This window comes from Grus americana, chromosome 6 (genome assembly GCF_028858705.1).
Source record: "Grus americana isolate bGruAme1 chromosome 6, bGruAme1.mat, whole genome shotgun sequence".
Lineage (NCBI taxonomy): Eukaryota > Metazoa > Chordata > Aves > Gruiformes > Gruidae > Grus > Grus americana.
Window position 1 is genome coordinate 33,940,699 of NC_072857.1, and position 19,396 is coordinate 33,960,094.

The window sequence follows — 19,396 nt, forward strand, 5'->3', positions numbered from 1 at the left end:
TTAATCCACAGTTAAATTGTTTAAAAGGAATTTTTATCAATGTAATCCTTAAAAAGTGGAAAAGCCGCCAGTTGCATCAATATTTAAATTCCTGCCCGCCATCTGCATAGGTGCCAAAGAGGGAATAGCTTCAGGATACTGGGATTGCATGTGTGAATTGGAGACCTTTGGAGTCTGCATTATTGCAGGGATTGGAGGGGAGAGGAAAAACTGTATTTGACTTCCACATTTCCAGAGACGGGTTGGAAATACTAAATTAAATTTGTAAGTGTTCTCCCAGAAACACACCAGGCTCGATAATGTATGGAGCATGAGTTAGTCTGGTGGGAATTGCAAGGCCGTAACTTAGGGCACTACAACGTCCTCTTTTACTAGTCCTCCAGAACAAATCTGCACCAAAATTGTTGTTTATAACTCTTACCCAATCTAGCATTTTCTTCTATGAGAACATATGCATATTTTATCCCATCATGTTTATGAACGATGTCCTTAGACAGTTTAATTCCCATATAGCCCTTCAGAGCCGTACAGCAGTAGCAGCCAGTTGCAGCCTGCCCTAGTGTAAGCCACGTTCCAGCCAGCCATGCAGAGTCCCACTGGGCACTTGCACCCCATTTCTCCCATTTCATCATTCCTACGGAGGAAGAGGTACATCCTACGTGGGCAGACCTGCACTGGCAAGCCAAATCTTTTTTTCTGGATGAGCACCAAAAGCGCAGCCCTCCCCGAGCCCCCTCCCCACACACCCGCGGCTGGGAGACGGGAGACATCATTAGTCATGCGACTGTCCCCCGGGGCCGTGCCAGCGAAACGATCCTGTTCCCTCCACACATCAATATTCTTGACACCCGTCTTAAAACTTAGGTCATGCATATCCATCTACTCTTCAAAAAGTGTCAGAAAGGTACAAATATCCCTTCACTATTTTTAGGGCCGTATCAAAAGTATTTATCAGCTTTCTGGCACCTCATCCCATTTGTCATATTTGATGCTATCCACCGTTTGGCAGGGGAGGAGGCTGAAGTCCTTTAGAAATGCAGTGGCAGATGGGTGAAACTCCGTAAGCTAAGACTGCAGTGATGGTGGCTCCTGGGGGTTGTTGTGCCTGTTGTCGCAGTCGGGAAGTGCTCGTCGCGGTCCCCCGACAGCAGGCAGAGCAAAGGCTCGAGGGAGCGGCTCGTCCTCACCTCGGCGTTTGCCCACCCACAGGGTAGCGGGGGTGTGGAGGAGGTCTGCTTGCAGCCGCAGAGCAGGGCTGAGCTGTGAGAGAGGAGGACAGCTGATGTCTGGTGACTCCACCATCCACTCTGCGTGCTATCAGCACTCCCACGCTGCCCGGTGATGCCGAAAGACCGCTTCCTTCAGCGCGCACCCTTGGCTGCGCCTCCTAGCGCAAACACGTACAAGGACGGGGCTCAATCTGTGTATTATACATAATTCATACTACTCGCGCTAGGTGGTACGTAAGATGTGTTGAGATTCTTGTTTTTCCATGCACGCGTTGCCAACAGGAAGCTCTTCCAGCTCCTCCGTAGCATATACCTCAGGGCCCTGCATCGGGTGGCTCTTTAATGTGCAGGTAACGTGTTCATCCGCCTCGTGCCACAAAATCGGGCCGTTTTCCTAGCACTGTTGGTTTTTAGAAGGCAATGTATTCAGGTTGAAACTTTGCCCACATACCATCTGCTTCAGCCTTATCGCTCTTTGACGAGAAAGCTGAATATATAATGTCCACTTGGCTTTCCCAGCGTTGCATAAGGTTGTGGTTTTGTGTTAGGTTTGCAGTTTCGGAGCTCCCCAGCAGCTCTTGCAACAAGCTCCTGCTCTTGTTTTCAAGTGAAAGATCAGTGACAAAAATCAATACCATCTTCATAGCTATAACAAATGTGACCCGCAGCCTTTTTTAGGACGACCACAAGCTTCCATCATATGTCTGAAGCCTATTTGCAGATATTGATTTGTATTGCAGATTATCTGTAGCTATTTCATATGAAATCTTAAGGTCTTGCAGTTTTGCTCTCTGCACTCAGTTTGGTATCAAAGGTCCAGCTATAAATCAAAAGACCTGCCCGTAGATGCTATTGATAGCCAAGGTTGCCAAGTTATGAAAATGAGGTATTTCAGGTTTTTTTAAGCTTCCTAAGGAGGATGGTTCTCAGAAAGCTCCAACTGAGTGAAAGCACTGCTTTGGAGTCACAGCAGACTCTGTTTACTCGAAGAGGGGAAAAAAAAAGTGGAACCTTCATATGCAAATGTATGGCATTTAGAAATGTCATATAGCCACATCTACATATAAATAAGCCGCTCTCCGAGAGCTGCACTAGCAAGGCTGCTTTGATATAGAAATTGCATAGTAGCACACAAAGGAGAAACAGCAGGACACCACTCGGTCAAGTTTGGGGAGTTTTGTTACTTGATCACCACTTAACTAAGTTAACTAATATTGCTGTGTCGCTGTGTGTTAGACCCAGACCAGTTGGGTTTGCTGCTAGGGAGAAGCGTGTGTTTGTACGTGCTGCTTGGGGCTGTGCAGTAGGGATGATGGTCTGGCTCCTGTGCCCCAGAAGGCAGAGTTGAACATAGAGATGCTTCCTACGTCAGCATCCCTCCTAGCCACCCTCTGCCTCAGTCTGTAGATCCATGCCTGCTTGCTCTGAAGGAGACATGATTTGGTCATGTAAAGAAGCATCTTCTGCTGCTAACATCCACATACTGGGATGGTATTTCCATCTCTGTGTAATCTGGTATGAAAGAGTAACTTGCAACTCTCAGGCATACTTTTTCAGAGGGAAGGACATAGAGAGGAGCCTTGGTCTGGTTCCCGCTGCTCATTTTTGATGCCCTCCAGCATTGGGCCTAACAAGTAGCTCAAGGAGAGGCAGATGGGAGGGAAAGCTGTTGGGAGGAAGTTCTCACAGAGGGGTGACACCCGTTCCGCTCATGCCGTGCCCTGTGTGATGGATATGGCATTCGTCCCTCTGCCTTCAGGCATGCAGCCTAATTGGAGGGAACCTCACAAATCTCTAAACTGACACCACAGAATTACAATAATAATGCTTAACTCATCTTTTAAGGACTCTGTCATGAGCTGCCTAAGGAGATTGTATGCAAGGAGAAAAACTACAACGTTATTCCTTTATGTGGCTGTTTTCTGAAGGGGGAGGAAGCTGCTCCCATGGGGCCGCCAGTGTCTCTCTTAGACAGGGGATCTGAGTGAAGGGAACGTCAGCGGCATGCCAAAAACAAATACTAGCTGAGTTAGCACAAAGAGAGATTTAATCTATTCTAGGAGCAGGGTTAACACAGATTTATTCAATCCTGGCACAAAAGAAGGAAGCACGAACTGTAAGGGCCCTTTTACCCAGGGCTTTGATAAATCCACAATACGGCCCCACATCATTAAATCACATCTGTAGCCATGATTGCAGGCCTCGAGACCGGCCCCTGCAGTGGTGGTCTTAAAGAGCTTCGTCTGTATTCTTTATCCACAAAAGTATTGAGAGATGACTTAGTGACAGCTAACACAGAGACGACATGGGGAGCTGAAGACCTTTCCAGTCTACCGGACTGGGAAGCAGGCAGGTGCCGTTCACACGCAGCGATGAACCACTCCAGGAAGCTGCTGAAGGAAGAGGTCGGTGCGTCATCCCTTGATGTCCTCAAATCAAGTGTGGAGGTGCTTGTGCAACATCTGCTTTAAACAGCAGTGACCGCTGCTTTTACCAACAGCCTCGGTAGGAGTCAGGGGATGAAATGGTTTGGAGCAAGACGTTAGCCCACATGGCTTTTTTTCCTTTCCTTTTTCTTTTCTTTTCTCTTTCAGCTTGGCTAATATTGCTGGGTATTCCTGTTCAGACATGTGAGCAATGGTTGCTAGCGTGTGCTATTCTGGGGTTGTATTGCACCTTGTATTGCAGTAGCTACTTGGTAGCACCTACTCGTGCGTGTAGGAGCCTCAGCTGCTAGAGGTCTGTACGGTCTCTAAGGTAAGGCGTCTGTGCCTAGCCAGTGAATACAGGTGGACTATGGCCACTGAAAAAACAAATGAGGGTAAAAAAAAAAAAAAGATTACTTTTAGTTTTGAGTAGACAAATGGTCTTGTTATGTGCAGGAAAATGATTAACTAGTTGCCTGATTTCAAGCAGTCTTCTCAAATAAGGCAGATATGTTCACAGATGTTGTAAGTAAAAGTGCTTCTCAATTTCAGAAGTTCAGAGATAGCTTTAACATATATAGCATAGCCCACATATATATATGCTGACAAGCTGCAAATATTTTGTTCTCCATTTGAACATCTGGGGATTATTAGTGTCTTAATTCATTGGTTTCTATTATTAATTATGGCAGCAGGCTGAATAATTACGATACATTGCTGCAAAAGACAGAGCACGATATTTTTTTTCCAAGCGCGCTAGGACATCTTGCCATCATCACAAACATAAAAAGCACTAGATTATTTTTAAAAAGGAAAGTGGATGTTATCTTATTTCAGGGAGCTCATTTGCATAGGGACATTTAAAATTAATAAATTACTGTGTCGAGCAAGCCTATTTTGTGCCTGAGAAAAGAAGCGAATGTAATTTAATTCACAAAGTTCCATTTCCTTTTTTTTTCCTCTCGGTAAAGTAGCTAATATGGGGAGGGTATTTTTTGTGCTGTTTATGTAGAAAGACTAGCTTGAAGTTCGTACTTGGAGTGGCTGCCGGATGAATTTAGGCTAGGGCTGCAGCATAGTGGTGCCAGACGTTTTCAGCTGACATTTGGTGTCTCACTTTCCACTAGCTCTCAGGGAGAGTGGGCTGGCGAGCTCCCCCCTGAGCGGCAGCAAGCAATTCCTTCTGAATTTTCACTCCAGCGCCCACCCAAACAGTGATTTTAAGGCAAGTTGCTTGCACGCATGGTCTTCGTTGTAAAGAGACACTCTATATTCAAAAGATCAAGAGCAAGGCTTTAAAGATTTTAAAAGGAGGGAACATACTGTGTCAAGATAATTAATAGGTCAGATCTGAGAAGCTGTTAATGGTGAGGTATGCCTGTGTTGGTGGACGGTAGCGTGGTTGCTGGCACCTTTGTCAAGGGCAGGGTGTCTGGAGCTGTTGAGTGAAGACTTGGCAGAAACCTTTTTTCTCTTATCAGAGCTGGGTCTGAGCTGGGATTTATCATCACGGTTCTTCTTTACAAGTAAGTAGGAAGCCTGCTTAAGGACTTCATCCTCATAAGTTGCTGTGGGACCTCAATTCCTGTTAGATGCTGTTAGAGAGGAGGGAAAGTACCAGAAAACCTGTAAAGCAATTCTACACTTTCAGAGGGAGCAACACCATTGCCACTTGACTTTGCAGAGGGACCTTTGAACCATTCCTGCAAATGTTCCTGGACTGAGGAAGCTCCCTTTTACCCCAAAAGAGCAGCATTTGCTGACTCTCTGAAGCCTGCAGATGAGTAACGTAAACTGTCCCTAGGCTCATCCACAGGATTCGGATTCCCACCCCTAGTCAATCACTGAAGCTCTTCCACAAAACTCAGGGCATCCTCTACCTTTGCTCCACAGGTTGATACTCTCTGGACCTTTATTTTGATTTCAAACAAGAATTTCCACAGCAAGTCTCTGTCACGCAGAGCAGAAGAGCTTTGTTAACTAAGTTCCCAACGCTATGCTCTGCAGCATATCTTTGGGAGAGATGCCAAGGAGGTAAAAAGAGGGGGGACACATATTTCCAAAAGGGGTTGAGAAGGTTAAGAACATACATTTGACCCAAGAATCCCTTTCCCCCGTCATAAATCCTCTGATAACGTGATGTATAAAGACTCACTACCTCAATATCAGCCAGAGCTTTTGGCTACAAATTTGACTGACTTCAGCAGTATTAAAAGATTATATTATTATGTAAGTCAATTCTCCTTAACCACTGTTTCCAATCAGATAGGTGTCAAAATAGCTTCTGCTGCACATCATTCACCATCTCATCCCCTATTTGATGACATATATGTATATATACAAATGTATTTTCAGGGCCTCCCTTGGTCCAGTGATGACTGTACACTAGGAATTAACACTGTACATGAGCCAGTATTTTCTCATATGGGCATGACGTATCAGTTATCATTTCCCTAAGCTCCAACATTATGCGCTGTACAACAGTGAAAATGCTAACATGAGAATTTACAGGCTGAGGCCCTCTACTTTGCTTGCCTGAAATCACCTAGAAAGTCTCACTGATTCAAACGTAAAGAGCGACAGAATTATCAGCCCTGCAGAACTGATTGTTAAGTGCCTGGCAGTCAATTTTTGGACATAAGAATCCTATTTTTTCCTAGAATTTTATCTAATTTCTCCAAAGTGGATTGCACGAACTTCTGTCTGGAAAGAATTTTCTGGGCACTCCAGGCAGTACTTCATCTAATCCTCATCAAGGGCACTAATGGATTTACTAGTTTGTCAGTGGCGCTACTCCACATGTTCAGTTGTGTAACGGTAGCTCCACGCTAGCTCAGACGGGAGCTGGGGACCGGTGAGGGCTGCCCAGAGAAGAATCTGGCTGCGTTGTTTTCATCACTTGCAGAGTTGGGCCCTGCAACCGGGCACACTGTTTCGGCTTTTGAACTTCAACCTTCACTGAAATATTTACCTCAGAATCCTAATGGTACACATTCAGCTTCCAAAAACAGAAGGAAAGGCATATAGCTAAACCAGAAATTCAAAGAATACAAAATATGTTTGAAATTATTCTTCCACTCCTTCTTAACGGAGGGCAGGAACAGCCATAGATATTAAGGAATTTAGACAAGATAGCTTTAAATAATTTATTTAACATTTCAGAAGATGATCCATCAGGAAAAGCAAGATCACTGAGTGGGTGGTCAGTCACACTGGATAACTTCTCAGGATCCAATTTCTTACCCTAGCGAAATAGCTCATCATCTCGGCATCTCCCTGCCATCCACAGAAAGCTTGGAGAGCAAGTGTTCAACTGGGAGACTCTTCTAGTAAGCAAGATGATAAGCTGTTTCAGTCTACGCAAAGTAGCATCTGGCCTCAATGCATTTAAAAATAATCTGTTTTGACTAGTATATCTTATATGATAGGCTATCATGTCATGTTCTGGCACTAACAAAAGATGTGAACAATATGAAATGTCATGTTAGGCTAAAGATGCAAAAAGTGTTGCAGAAATGCAAAAGATGTTGGCTTCATCAAAGTGGCGTTTTCTATCAGAAAAAAGCTTTGAGAAAAAGATTTCTGAATACAGTTGATCTGAAGGGTGAGGGTGTAGTTCTTTTTAAAATAAAAAGGAGAAGCATTTTGAGAAATGTGGCAGGAATTACGTTTGTCCAGAGATAGGAGAGACTGACCCAGTCAGTCCCATTTTTATCTTTAGGCTTTACAGCTTCTGTCTCAACTTCTAGCCATCACAAGAAGGTACAAATCTGTCTTTTTGGTGCAAATAAAACTTTTGCGCATAGTTGCCAATAACAATGCAGGAAGTCTAATGTTTGAAGAGGAGTTACTGAATTTAACATTACTGAAACCTGAGTAACTTTGAATTTGGTCTGTGTCCTTGCTTGATGAGTACTGATCTGCTGTGCTTGGAGAAGGGTGGCAACTCTGTACTTAAGCTTTGCTACCTGTAGGCGTGAGGTTCCCGTGGTGAAGGGGCTCCTTAGTTTAGCGATACTATAATCTGATTTGTGCGGATTGCCTCCAGGACTGAATTTATAAATAATCCAAAATTATAATAAGGGGGGAAGTCTTTATTTCATTTAGTTTAATTTTTTTTAAACTTTGTACAGTTCTTATTTCCTTCATAATTTAAACATTCTATGTTTTTTTATTCATATCCTCTCTTTTTAGACATAATTTATAGTTCTTGTTTCATAGTGATGTAAACCTTGTGATGCATTCATGAGAGTTAGTATCTCATCGGCTGGATTACTGAAAAGTGCTCAGATCCTTCAGAAATGAGAGCAGTCAGTTTTAACATACTTTTAAAGCATATCTTATCTTGGTGCTTGGGTCTCTATTTTGAATCTGAAAAGATGTTTTATGTAATGAGAAAAATAACCTGTTTTGAGGCAGGGAAATCTTTTGGGTGAATTAAAAATGTGCTGAAAGAGGGGAACTTCTTAGTCTGAGCTAAGTGATGCTTTTATCATGGTCTGTCCTTTGAATGACCAAAATGGCAGATCAAACTAAAACCAAGGGGTTTTTTTCCCCCGCCTCTGCCTTTATGTTCAATCCCTAATGTTCAATCCCTAAGTCTTTTAGAGGAGTCATTAGTCAAAATGAAGGACTACATACAATTCGTGTCTTAAGTTTTGTGGTCTCTTCCTAGCCAGATGACAAGCATTTATCCTATGAAGTGCTAGCAAAGCTTGGGCCATCTCATTTTTGATTCAGTAAAGCATTTTTCATCATAACATTACACTTAGAGGTGTAATTACAAGTTCTGCAGGATCCTAGATTTACTTTAAAGTATGCTAGAGACCTTTTTTGAAGAAAACACGGTTTCTACCCACATGATTGCAGGAGGAGGAAAAATCATTCCTCTTTTTACCAGCCCTACAGCCTACACACAGTGAGAACATCTGCAAGTCTGGGAGAGGTCCTGGTCCCCCTTTCACGTCCTAGCGGATTAGTCTGTCCTAAAAGTAACTATTATTTCCCTCACCATCTGGAAGTATGCCTTGAAAAAAAAAAGAAACCAAACGGTATCCTACCATTTTAGCAACACTACTGGCTCATCTGAGAGAGGAGGGATTCTCACGCTGGTTGGTGGTGGTGCACGGACATCACAGAGATGTCTTGGTACCTGAGAAGGAAGAGATATATCTGCACACCCACCCACCCACCCCCTGTCTCCTGTTCTTCAGAAAGGAAGCAGACTCCCACTAATGGAACAGATGAAGGAAACGGCATAATATTTTCCACAAAAGAAAAAATGTGTATTAATAAGGATCTTATATTTCTTGCTACAGTTTTCAGAACAGACATATATTTGAACGTGGACCATAGCAGAGGTCCAGCACACCCAGAAGCCATCGGCACAGTGCACAGATGATCACTGCATGTGTGTGGAGTTCAACAAGTCCTGAGCACATCAGGATCTACCTCTGTGCACTGGGCTGGCATATGTTCTGTTCCAGGAAGATTTCCAGGTGGAAAAAAGGAACATACATGAGTCCTGGTGGGATAATAACTCTATGCATATATTTCACATGCTGGTAGCCAGCGCCTCACCTAGAGGGTGGTAGGTAGCCAAAATGTTTAGTGCCAGACCAAAGGGACCTTCTACTCCCAGCTCTTCCCAGTAGCAGAAATTCCTGGGCAAGCTCCCAAAGGAGGTTATGCCACGCCTACAGCATGCCTCCTGTCATCCTGCCCTGCCTGTGCCGTCCCAGAGACAGCCGTCAGCCCCAAGCCCAGGAATCGGCACTGCACCCGATGCCCGCTTCTGCGCTGCATTGTCATTAACAGCCCTCATGGCGCCTCGCACAGATATCCCGACGTGAGCAGGGAACCAGGAGAGGCAGGCAGGTTTGTGTTCAGCGTACATGCGTTTGAAAAGATGCAGTAGTGGTCCATAGTGCAGAGGCAGCTGACAGAAAGCTGACAAGCAAGTAGTCCAGTGCCACTTAGTTCAGTGCCGGTTGTACCTCTCTGGGGACCTGCAGGCTGGAGTATCTCGTGGAAGCACATGAATGAAATTTCCTCTCTTTAATAAAAAAGATGGAATTTAAATACTGTTTGTTAGGTTTATGACTTCATAGGCTGTGCATTCATGTTTGCTGCAATTTTTTTCCTGAGGTTTAGAAAACAGAGCCGGGGCTGTGACATAAGTCTAGTATTGCTGCCTCCCATCTCTTCATCCCTGTTCTCTTCATCTTTCCCAAGAAGAGAATTTAGCACTCTTGCTGAAATGTCCTGACAGTCCTAACAGCGAAAGAGACATTAATGTTGTCTAGAGGGATGTAGAGGTTGCCTTGTCATTCTCGTTTGCTGAGAGCTTGTCCTCGCCTGTTTTAACATAAGGACAATATAACCAACTTTATTAGTGCAAGTTGTGAGAGACTCTTAAAACTCTTGGACAGCAGCGACAGGAATGAAATTCATTATGAAAATCTGAATCTTGGATCTGCCGCACACACTTTTCCCAAAGGTGGGATAATACCTAAGCATACCTACTGCCAGCATGACTGGCTTGGAGGCAGAACACAAATTGCAATTGTTTCATAACACTTGGAGACTTCCTTTGGAAGACACAAATGCTTCAACTTATTTGTGTGCAAACTACATTTCCTCAGATATCTATTTTTTCCTTCTGTTTTTAATTAATTGTGGCTAGATGATACTATCACAGAAAAAGAATTTCTACCATTAGAGATATCATAAGTATTGGTTAAATGGAAGGATTTGCCAAAATTACCCAGATTAATTAACACCTCGTTGGCCTGCAAAATTCACACGAGTTTATTGCAGATAACACTCTGCATTTCAGCCCGTGAGGTGTTGAGCACATACCTGTTTCAAAACTAAACGAAGCCTCCATTTTCCTGGATACATAGAGGGAAATATTTTCCAGGATTTGCAGTCTCGGCGACTATTTAACAGGCACAGAAAGTCAAACTAGTTTAAAGGTGCCCGTGCTGTGGGACGGGGAGGAGGCCAGCAGGCTCTGGGGTACGGGCGTGCAGCACTGGTGATAAACTTCAGCTCTGGACTCCTGCTCTTCTCCTTAAGCCATAAAATTACCTTTCTGAATACATTGTATTGAATGACCAAATATATTGTAATGGTATATTGCATGCAAATATCCAGAGTCTTCCTCCTAGCCTTGCCTGGGTGCAAGGAGACAGTCTGTAGAGGGTAACAGAAATGATCAGGCATTTTTCTTGTGCTGTTCTGTAATCAGCTTTTGAATAATCAAATTATTTTTTCTGGTATCTCATTTGCTGTAACTTGACAGAAATTAGACATGCAAAAGAACAACAGCAAACCTTGCAAAGCTTTGCATCTACATTGGCCTACCTGTTTCAAGGTGCACACCCTTGCTTTTGCTTCCCATCTTGCACATCTTGTTCTTCTGATTTTCCTTTTTTTTTATACGTTGAGTTCTTTCCATCATTTCATGTCGTCCTGCATTGTCAGGTTAATGTTCCCTTCACCTGTGTTCACAGAGAATGCAAATAAACTGGAAGAAAGTGCAAGAGGGATCTACATCCCTTGTCCAGAGCATTACAATGGCTTCTGCATGCACGGCAAGTGTGAGCACTCCACTAATATGCTGGAACCGTCTTGCAGGTAACTGTTCTCCTACCAAGGGGGAAAGGCTACACACATGAAAATATTGACATACAAAACCACTTAATCTAGACAGACTGTGGAAAAGAATGGTAACCACGGCCCTTTGCGCTACAAAACCCATTAGACTTAAATTATTCAACAAAGTCCCCATTTTACGTGGCAAAAGCGTATTGAGTTATGCACATGTTATTTGATTATAAAAACATTCAGTAACTTTCAGCTATATTTAGATGTATTTTGAAAAGCACTTCACAAAGGGCTCAGACAGCCGCTAGGTAGCCTCCTCAGTCTGAAGAGGCGCGACACCAGGGATGCATCCCTGCTGTGGCAGGAGTGATGCTCGTGGGGCAGCGAGCTGGGGCAAAGGTGGCTCCTTCGTGCAGGGGGTGGCTTTGGAGGAGGTCAGGGCAGGGAGGAGGCATAATAGCGAAAGCTCGTGTTTCTGCAGTGAATGCCTCCCTGCAGAGGTGGGGATATTACTTCTGAAGTCCAACCAGCGGCCTGAGAGAGCAAAGATACGGACCAGACTTAGCCCCCAGGGCAGAGCCTCAAGCCAGCTTCTCCCAGCTCCCACAAACAGCCAGGGCATGTTTTGCTCTTTGCAGCTGCTGCGGTTTAGGTTCTCCATTCAGCTGGAAAAATGTCCTTTCCTCAAGCTGCTGGCTGCTGTGGGAATGCAGGAGACGAAAAGGGTGGAAGCCCAAGGCTTAACCCACCAGGGTCAGTGCCCCACCAACACTTCTGAGAGGAGCCCAAGCAATCTGGCGCAGTCTCTTGTGGCTGCTACTGCCATTTTTGCATCTTCTTGCTGGGGCTTTTTAGGGGAAACAGGGCAAGAGCTAAAATGGGAAAACCACTATTTGTCCCCCAAAATCACAGAAGGGAGATGTCAGGCTGCAGGATGGGAACCGGTGAGCAGCACAGCAGGCGGCATTGGGGTGGATGGTTGCAGCATCAACAGAGGGTTTTTTTATAGCAACCAGACAAAATGTAAATGATGTATCCACTTGCAGGAACATCTAATCACGTTTCACATGGAGCTTGGATGATTGCTTATCACCTCCTTAGGGGTAATCTGCATAAGGAGCCACAACTAGATGGCTTTTCACCCTCCCCCACCTCCCAAAGAAAGAGATCTAAAATATGTTGTGCAAGGAACTAAATGGATTCTCATCACAACGTACGAGTGGCTGCACTTGATGCTAGATGAGTCCCAGTCCCTGGGCACCTCCTGGCACTATCGCAGTGCTGTTCGCTCTTGCAGACCGTGGTGACACTGAGGACCTGAAGTCCTCCCTCTGAGAGGTTGAGGAGGCACCGATGCTGTCTCTGGCGGAGGCCCATCCTGCAAAAAAACACATAAGCTTATGCCTAGGCTACTGATTTTTTTTTTCAGATATAATTTTGTTTTGCATTTTTTTAAAGGAGCAAGTATAACTGGGAAAAATATTTTTTGTTTCAGATGTGATGCCGGCTATACTGGACAACACTGTGAAAAAAAGGACTACAGCGTTTTATACGTGGTTCCAGGTCCAGTCCGATTTCAGTATGTCTTAATAGCAGCTGTGATTGGAACCATCCAGATTGCTATCATCTGTGTTGTAGTCCTCTGTATTACAAGGTCAGTATCTCTGGTACTTTGCAATAGAAGAAAAAAAGACTTTTGTTTTTCCTACTTTGTGCGCTGATTATACAGATTTCTGCAGTGACACTACTGATAACAACTGCTGTTTAATTCACCAACAAACAGAAGATAGTGTCTGGTCCAGCCAGCCAGTGCTGCTTCATTGTTATGACTGAATTTTTACTTCCATCTTAATCAAACTTAGGTAGCAACAGTGCCTACAGCAAATGAAGTTTCCTATTTTGTATTCAGATGCTTGGACAAATATTGTTCATATAAATAAGGGGAATATAAATACAGCAGCTGGATCAACACTTAATAAAACTAATCATATCTCCATCTGGCTTCCTCAAGGGCCCATTCCCTTAGTCCTAATCAGGCAAAGCATGCAAACTTTTAAGCCTGTTTGCAACCCCATTGATTAAATGATTTCATTAGGCTTGTATAGCTGTTCAAAGGTACCGCACATGTTTAAGGTCTTCACTAGATGGTGACACACCAAGCCATATACAATTTATTTTTTTTTTCTTTAATGAGGAAAGGGTGGTTTGAATGGAAATGACAGCCCCTCAGAACAAGAGGGGTAAATGCAATCCTTCCCCTCCTACACGTGCTGCTCTGCTTCCCTACTGAACTGTGTTACTCTCTCTGGGAGGGCTTGGGGTAAGTTCTGAACTTCAGGCATCTTCAGGCTTCTCTCAGAACTCACGAGGTTAAATTCACTCAGCTAGCAACACTGATAAATCACTCTTTTAGAAATAAATTTCTTTTAAAAAGACAAAAAGATAAAAGCCAGGTATCATACCTCTGCAGAAAATAAAACCTCAAATATATCTCAGTCCCTATGTTGCACTACCTGGTTGGAAGACAAGTGTAGTATTTGTCTGAGAAAAGACCAAAAAAAAAAAATCCTAAGTCCTTCTCTGGCCTAACAGCATAAACCAAAAACATCTAGTGAAACTTAGCTACTTTTTTGGCCAAGCTGAGTCCATCAACTCAACGGTAAATGCCAGATGAGGCAATAGATTATATTGTGGTGATATTCACAGAAGTAATTCAAAGAACCAAAGGTGTAATGTGTAGTAAGAAGATGGTGTAGTAACTGATAATGGAACAAATGCTCTGTATCATTTTGTCAAGTGACTCCAGTTTTGTCACCTTGACGCAGTAACGCAGAGTACTTTATATTGAAGAATGAAGACAGTGTGCTCTGAGTGATGTGGTACTGTAATGCAAATTACCCATCACGCTGTTTTCATACATAGATGGTACCTTTTCCCGCACACTTTGTAACCAAGTTAATATGATCTTTTGACTTTTTCTGTAATGCATGTAATTACTGCAGAGCATCCTCCATCCCAGCATAATGATTCAAGATCCATTTGCAAAAGTGTACTCTTAAGTGGCCTAAGAGAAATGCACATGACAAGAGAGCGTTGTGGCAGCATATGCATAAGTAATTGAGGTTCTGAAGTCATCTGCTTTGGAGAACCTGACTCTACCGGTTTGAACTCCACACCCTGAAGCCTTGAAAGCAGTAAAGCCACCCTACCAGGTTCCTAGGGGAAAGAAGGGCAACTTTACTCAGAGGCCGCTGCGGCCAAATTCTTTGCTGCTCATTTCAGTGCACCTTCACCTAATTAATTTATCAAATGAGTGGTGCATTGTGTCCAAACCCTGCATTCGAGCTTCATTAGACTACCATTGTAAATCTTTTAGCTGTCATTACTGTTGTTCCTCTCAAAATCATACCTGTACAGTGGTGCAAATCTATGGGATGTCTTCCATTGCTGGAAGGCTCTGAGCATTTCCCGGGCACTTTCAGGGCCGCTGTTGCACAGCCACTTTAATCCGGATAAATGAGCTGTGCTGCTGACAGGGGCCGGCTGCCCTTCCCCTGGCCCCTGGGCACTTGGTCCTGCCAGCGCTCTTGTGCCACCATGAGCATTTGTGTAGCCACACAACGAACCCGGTCGGGGACAGATTCAGCTGAAAACTCAACCAACAAAACTGATGATTAGTTTTTAAGCAGCTTGATTCCTTGATGAGGTTGGCCACCTGGCTAGTCACGGCTAGTGCCAGCGATGGGAATAAGCGGCTAGGGTGGAAGAGAAGGGGACCAGAGGCCAATAGGTGCGGGGGGAAGGAGGTGCAGCAGCGAGGCACAGTCCCTATGCCCGAGGACTTTTAGCTCAGGGGTAAGGCAAAAGAGAAGCAATGATAAAAGTGAAGGAGGATGGTAAATAATATAGGTATGGCCTAGTGTCATAATGATTCTCAGCAGTTTTCTTTACAGCTTTGCATTTTTAGTGCTTCCCTAATGTTTAGTCACAGCAGCTTATTTATGTGGAGAAATAACTTGATTAAAAATGAATGCATAATGTGTTTTACCTGCTATGAATCACATTGTGAGTAACTCAAGCTTGCGAGCAAGCTTCAATGGAGGGAGGGCAGGCAGCCTGTGCTCCAGTACCTAGTTTACATTGATATAACTGCTGCGTTCATAAATGAATGAATCCCACACACAGAGCACTACAAAGAACTTTTGATTAAAGAGTTATGGACCAAGAAAAAGCTGTCACTCAATTTTAGCAAATGATTAAGTCTAAAAAACTGGTTAAATGCCAACGCCCCTCCTAGGAAACTCAGATGCACTTCAGACACAACCTACCTGTAAATGCAATAGCATTTCATTTTGGCAGTTATGGTGTCAGTACTTGGCCCTGGAGCCTTCCCAGGCTTCCATCAATTGGTAGCATACTGTACTATGTAATTAAAACATGGGCATTTTTGGTTAAGAGATGCTTTTTCATCCTCTTATTTGTAGTAATCTCTAAGTTTGAATTGATTTCTCTCAACCTTGGACTAAGCGACTGTATAGATACTGTCAGTGTTGGTTTTGGGAAAGCACCTGTGAGATGCACATCTCCTTGCTTCCAGCTGGAGCAGTCAGTATCCACCGTTCTGTGGGAATGCACGTCTGCATCCCCTGGGATTGCTGACCATCCTGGGCATCCCCCAGCCACCTGGTACCTCCACGTTTCTTACAAAACCAGTCCGGTTGTGCCCACTGTGGTTCCCCAACTCCGCTTTGCTTGGCTGAGCGCTGGGGCAAAGCAGGGCTGTGCTTCTGCTGTAAATCCTCATCCTCCGGGACTCGGGAGGAACCCCTGGTAGCTCAGTCGGTGCTGCCTCCCGTGGAGCGCTGCGAGGTCCTGCTGTGCGGTCCTGCTGAATGGGCAGGAGAGGCCGCCTGGGGACAGTCGGGGCTGGGAGGCTGTCAGCGTGCACATGACACGCGGCTCAGTGAATCAGCCCTGTGTTTGCTAACAGCAGCTCCCTGACTCACTCAGAAAGTTTGATGGCCTTTTTAGGAACACGCAGTGAATTATGAGTTTGTCATGAAATCGCAAACCAGCTAAAGTCTGCATTAGTTTCATAATGAAAGCTTTGCTGTGACCTCTGAGAGCGCTGGAGATGCAGGCTTATTTTTCCTGGAGTAATGATAGCAGCCTACTTTACTGCTTCTAAGAAAGGAACGAGGCAAAATATAGCGCACAGCCATACAGTTTCTCATGAGGGGGTGGTCCTGTTGGCTTAAAAGTGAGGCGAGTCGGGACAATCTGACCCATATTTTGTTAGACACTTATATAATTGTATTTCAGCATTTTGAAATGCTTCAAAAGTCCTTATGCTCTTGTTTAGCCTGTCAGTTGACGTCACAGAACTATAGCATCACTCCCATTCAAAAGGACAATAAATGGCCTGTTTCATTTTAAGGGATTAGTAAAAATTTATTTCACTCTATTTTGCTGTTAGTGATTTGACACAGCACTGAGAGGTGCATGACTCGTAGAGTTTCACAAGGTGCCGCTGAAAGCCTTTCTGTCACAGGAAAACAAGTTTTGCTCAATATAAAGGGAATTTTTTCCTGTGTCAGTATGGTCTGGAGTATTGTGGGGCTTTCTGTCATGCCACTCCAAGAGAGTGTTTCAGACTTTCTTATGTAGCTGCCCACACGGAGGGCAGAATGAGGCGCACCCAGGCTAAAAATTCATGCTGAGCTGCAGCTGAAGAAAGAGGACAAACACGTGGCCGAATTAGGAATAGCTTGTTCCTCCTCCTGTGCAAAATGTTGACTAGATCACCCTGGGTAAAGGACCATTTTTATTGCTGGTTGTTTTTCTGTGGCTCACCATTTTCCTACTGGTACCACAAATGCAAAAATCATGAGCATTTTTAGCGGGTGTTGGTCACCCTGCTGTGGTTCTGCTTGCCCAACAGTTTCTGCCGTAACCCCCTTGGCTTTCAGCTGCTTAGAACCCCCTGTGGCCTCCACCTGGGGCTAAACGTCTCCATGCTTTCTGTTTAAGGGTGCCTTTCCATGAGAGGAAACCAGAAACACGCTATTACCTTTCCATTAGGGGGAAACGCTTCGTAGCATCCCCATAGCTGACGCTGCTGCAGGTAAAAGCTCGAAACGTGCCCTTGCTGAGGAGCACTGTGAGGTCCTGAGGCAGAAGAGATTTGCTTTCGCAGCCATCCAAAGGAAAATAAGATTGTGGTCTTTCCAGTGCGATTACTTTCCACACTAAGCCGAGCAGCCGTGTGAGGAGCGTAGTGCGGTGCAGGCACCCGTAAGTAAAGTAGCTGCTCGCTAATGAGCTGAGCGTGGAGCATTTCCATGGAGACTAATAGGGACTGCGGACGCTTAGCTCCTCAGAAAGGCAGCCCACACATCCACTTTGTAAATACTTCACAGACCTGGGACGCCGAGCAGGTGAGCGTGAGACCGTCCTAAATCTTCCACCTGCGCCTTGCTGAAAATAAATGCAGTGTTTACAGATGGGAGATGCGGTGCAGTTGGGGCTCTTGTGATGCAGCAGAGTCACCACTGCTCACCAGTAAGGTGCAGGAATCTTAAAATTTCCCTTGCCGTATTTTTGTTTACAGTATGTTTTGTGGGGTTTGTGGGGGTTTTTGTGGTACTGTTGGCTTTAGCCAGCCCATTTCATTTCATTGAAGAGGAGACACGCCGAGGGCCAGAGGATGCCTCGCTCGCCCTCGCGTCCCCTGCCACCCATGCCACCTCTCGAGCAGACGCGTTGTTAAGAGCCGTGTATTCTCACAACTCTCTTTTCCAGGAAATGTCCCAGGAGCAACAGAATCCACAGACAGAAGCAAAACACAGGGCACTACAGTTCAGACAACACAACAAGAGCATCGACAAGGTTAATTTAAAGAGCGCATGTTTCCACAATGGCAAAACTAACTGCAGAGAGCTTGGACTACAAAATACAGTATTATAGACAAAAGATTAAGACAAGATCTACACATGTTGCCTTGCATTTGTGGTAATCTACACCAATGAGAACATGTACTACAGCTATATTTGATTATGTATGGATATATTTGAAATAGTATACATTGTCTTGATGTTTTTCTGTAATGTAAATAAACTATTTATATCACACAATATAGTTTTTTCTTTTTCATGTATTTGTTATATATAATAAATACTCAGTGATGAGAAAAAAATTGCCTTTCTTAAATTTGCTGTATCTCATAGCTGTGTAGAGTCTTGGGATATTGTATATGGACACTAACAAATCTCTTCTTTTTTTTTTCTTTTTCCAGTTCTAGTGGCAATTTTGAGTCTACTGAACTCAGTAGTAGGGTTTTGAGTTGGTCCAAGATCAGCGACAATTATGGATGTGGGAAAGGTGAAGAATAATTTAACCTACATTGAGGAGGGATAAAATATTTCAGATCCGGAGTCAACTACATTTCATCAGCTGCCTTCTCCCATACCATCTATCTTTACTCTCCCATAGCTTAGGAAGTCTTTGCCTTCTAAATTAAATCCTAACCGAAGGGGAAATGGAAATTCTCGGTAACCATGATGAGAGTGTTGGGGGTGATGTTTCGATTTGGGAGGGAATTAGGTGTCTGTCAAGGTGAACCCTACGAGAACGGTTTGCAGAATCTCCAACTCTGGTCACTGGAGTGGGTGAAAATTGCTTCTTACTGTTGATTGAAAATTATTAGGTTAAAAAAGTTAATAACATAATAACAGCTGAAATGCCAGCACCATTTGTACCTCGTGAACACGCTGATATAATTTATTTTTTCAAAGAGATGGTGAAAACCACTCAGAAAATACCTTATGAATAACTTTATGGGTGACCCTACTCCATTAAATGTAATGAACTCAAATGTTGGCTATAGCTCAGGAAAATAAGGGCATGTGTTTTGTCACATCCGCATGATGGACAAGATGCAAAGTTATTTCCATGGTAGCTGAAACTCTCCAAAACACATTCTTTCAAGAAGCTAATATTACTGTAGTTTGTGCTATGAATTTTGAGGACAACAGAGTGAGACTGAAGGGCAGAGTGTGGTAACTTCACTCCTGCTGGCCAACATCGACTCCACTAATTGACTACTGGAGTATACTAGTCACACTAAGTAAC

General features: G+C 44.0%; 1 protein-coding gene across 1 annotated transcript in view; it reads left to right on the forward strand.

Moving 5' to 3' along the window:
* Positions 1-18,848, forward strand: part of TMEFF2 (transmembrane protein with EGF like and two follistatin like domains 2) — a 129,962-nt gene extending 111,114 nt beyond the window's left edge. Inside the window, exons 8-11 of the mRNA XM_054830934.1 lie at positions 11,173-11,296; positions 12,762-12,920; positions 18,068-18,154; positions 18,561-18,848. Of these exons, the coding sequence (XP_054686909.1) occupies positions 11,173-11,296; positions 12,762-12,920; positions 18,068-18,154; positions 18,561-18,657 (467 nt within the window). The 3' untranslated portion in view covers positions 18,658-18,848. The remainder of the gene's footprint in view (positions 1-11,172; positions 11,297-12,761; positions 12,921-18,067; positions 18,155-18,560) is intronic.
* Positions 18,849-19,396: the final 548 nt, after the last annotated feature.